The sequence below is a fragment of the Dendroctonus ponderosae genome, unplaced genomic scaffold (assembly GCF_020466585.1).
Source record: "Dendroctonus ponderosae isolate FM_Combo_2020 unplaced genomic scaffold, Dpon_F_20191213v2 Dpon_F_20191213_1652, whole genome shotgun sequence".
Lineage (NCBI taxonomy): Eukaryota > Metazoa > Arthropoda > Insecta > Coleoptera > Curculionidae > Dendroctonus > Dendroctonus ponderosae.
In genome coordinates, this window is record NW_026017804.1 from 1 (window position 1) to 945 (window position 945).

General features: G+C 43.7%; 1 protein-coding gene across 1 annotated transcript; it reads left to right on the forward strand.

The window, feature by feature from the left end:
• The first annotated feature begins 9 nt into the window (after positions 1 to 9).
• Positions 10 to 621, forward strand: LOC125503282 (high affinity cationic amino acid transporter 1-like). The gene is made up of 3 exons (XM_048663349.1): positions 10 to 177; positions 238 to 409; positions 466 to 621. Exons 1-3 carry the CDS (start codon positions 63 to 65, stop codon positions 602 to 604), a joined length of 426 nt encoding a protein of 141 aa, XP_048519306.1. The 5' UTR covers positions 10 to 62; the 3' UTR covers positions 605 to 621.
• The last annotated feature ends 324 nt before the right edge of the window (positions 622 to 945 follow it).

Below are 945 nucleotides of genomic sequence, written 5' to 3' on the forward strand. Positions count from 1 at the left end.
CCTATTCTAGCGCAGCTTTGCCAGATGCGTTTTCCTTGGCCGGTTTGCCCTGGGTGAAATACATGGTGTCTTTAGGCGCAATCTGTGGAATGACCACCACTCTGTTTGGCTCCCTGTTTGCCCTTCCCAGATGTATGTACTCAATGGCCATTGATGGACTACTTTTTGGGTTTCTTGGTACGTCTTCAACACCAGCCACCGACTGAAGAGATTCGTTAAAATTTAGACAAATTCCAGGCAATGTGAACAGCAAAACTCAAATCCCACAGGTGAATTTAGTGATTTCGGCATTTGCATCCGCAGTCATTGCGCTTCTATTTGACCTGGAAAAACTGGTTGAATTCATGTCGATTGGCACTCTTTTGGCTTATACCATCGTGAGTGCCAGCGTGATCATTTTACGGTATCGGTGAGTAGTTCGGGTTTTCTTTGGGCAAAATAAAGGTACGCACGAGAGTTTTGTAGACCCACATATGAAATAGCTGCAAGCAAACCGCTGACGTCGCCAGGCTCGCAAATATCCGCCTCAACTTCAGAACTTACCACTCCAGCTTCAGAGCTGATCAATTTAACTGGAACGCTACGCGTACAGTACAGCTGGTAAGCGACTTGCTTAATGTAGACTCAGAAGATTTTTTTGAGCCTCAGCTTGCACTGGATTTATGCGAGATTTCGTGCGAAGCACTTCTGAAGATTGGGAAACTGCTCTAACAAGCGTCAGAATGGGCGCACCCTTTATATGTATGTGGGGAGTTTAAAAATTTCGTAAAAGTTGCAAAACATTTGAAACCCTTCCAGTTGGAGCTTCTTGGGACTTTTAATTTCTTCAGCGGGTTTTTGAACGATTTTCATGAACCTAAATCAACTTTAGTAAAGGGGCGTAAAATCTACAAAATCTTACTAGAAATTGAAATTTTTACAGCCCTACTGCGGTTTTCGAGGCAA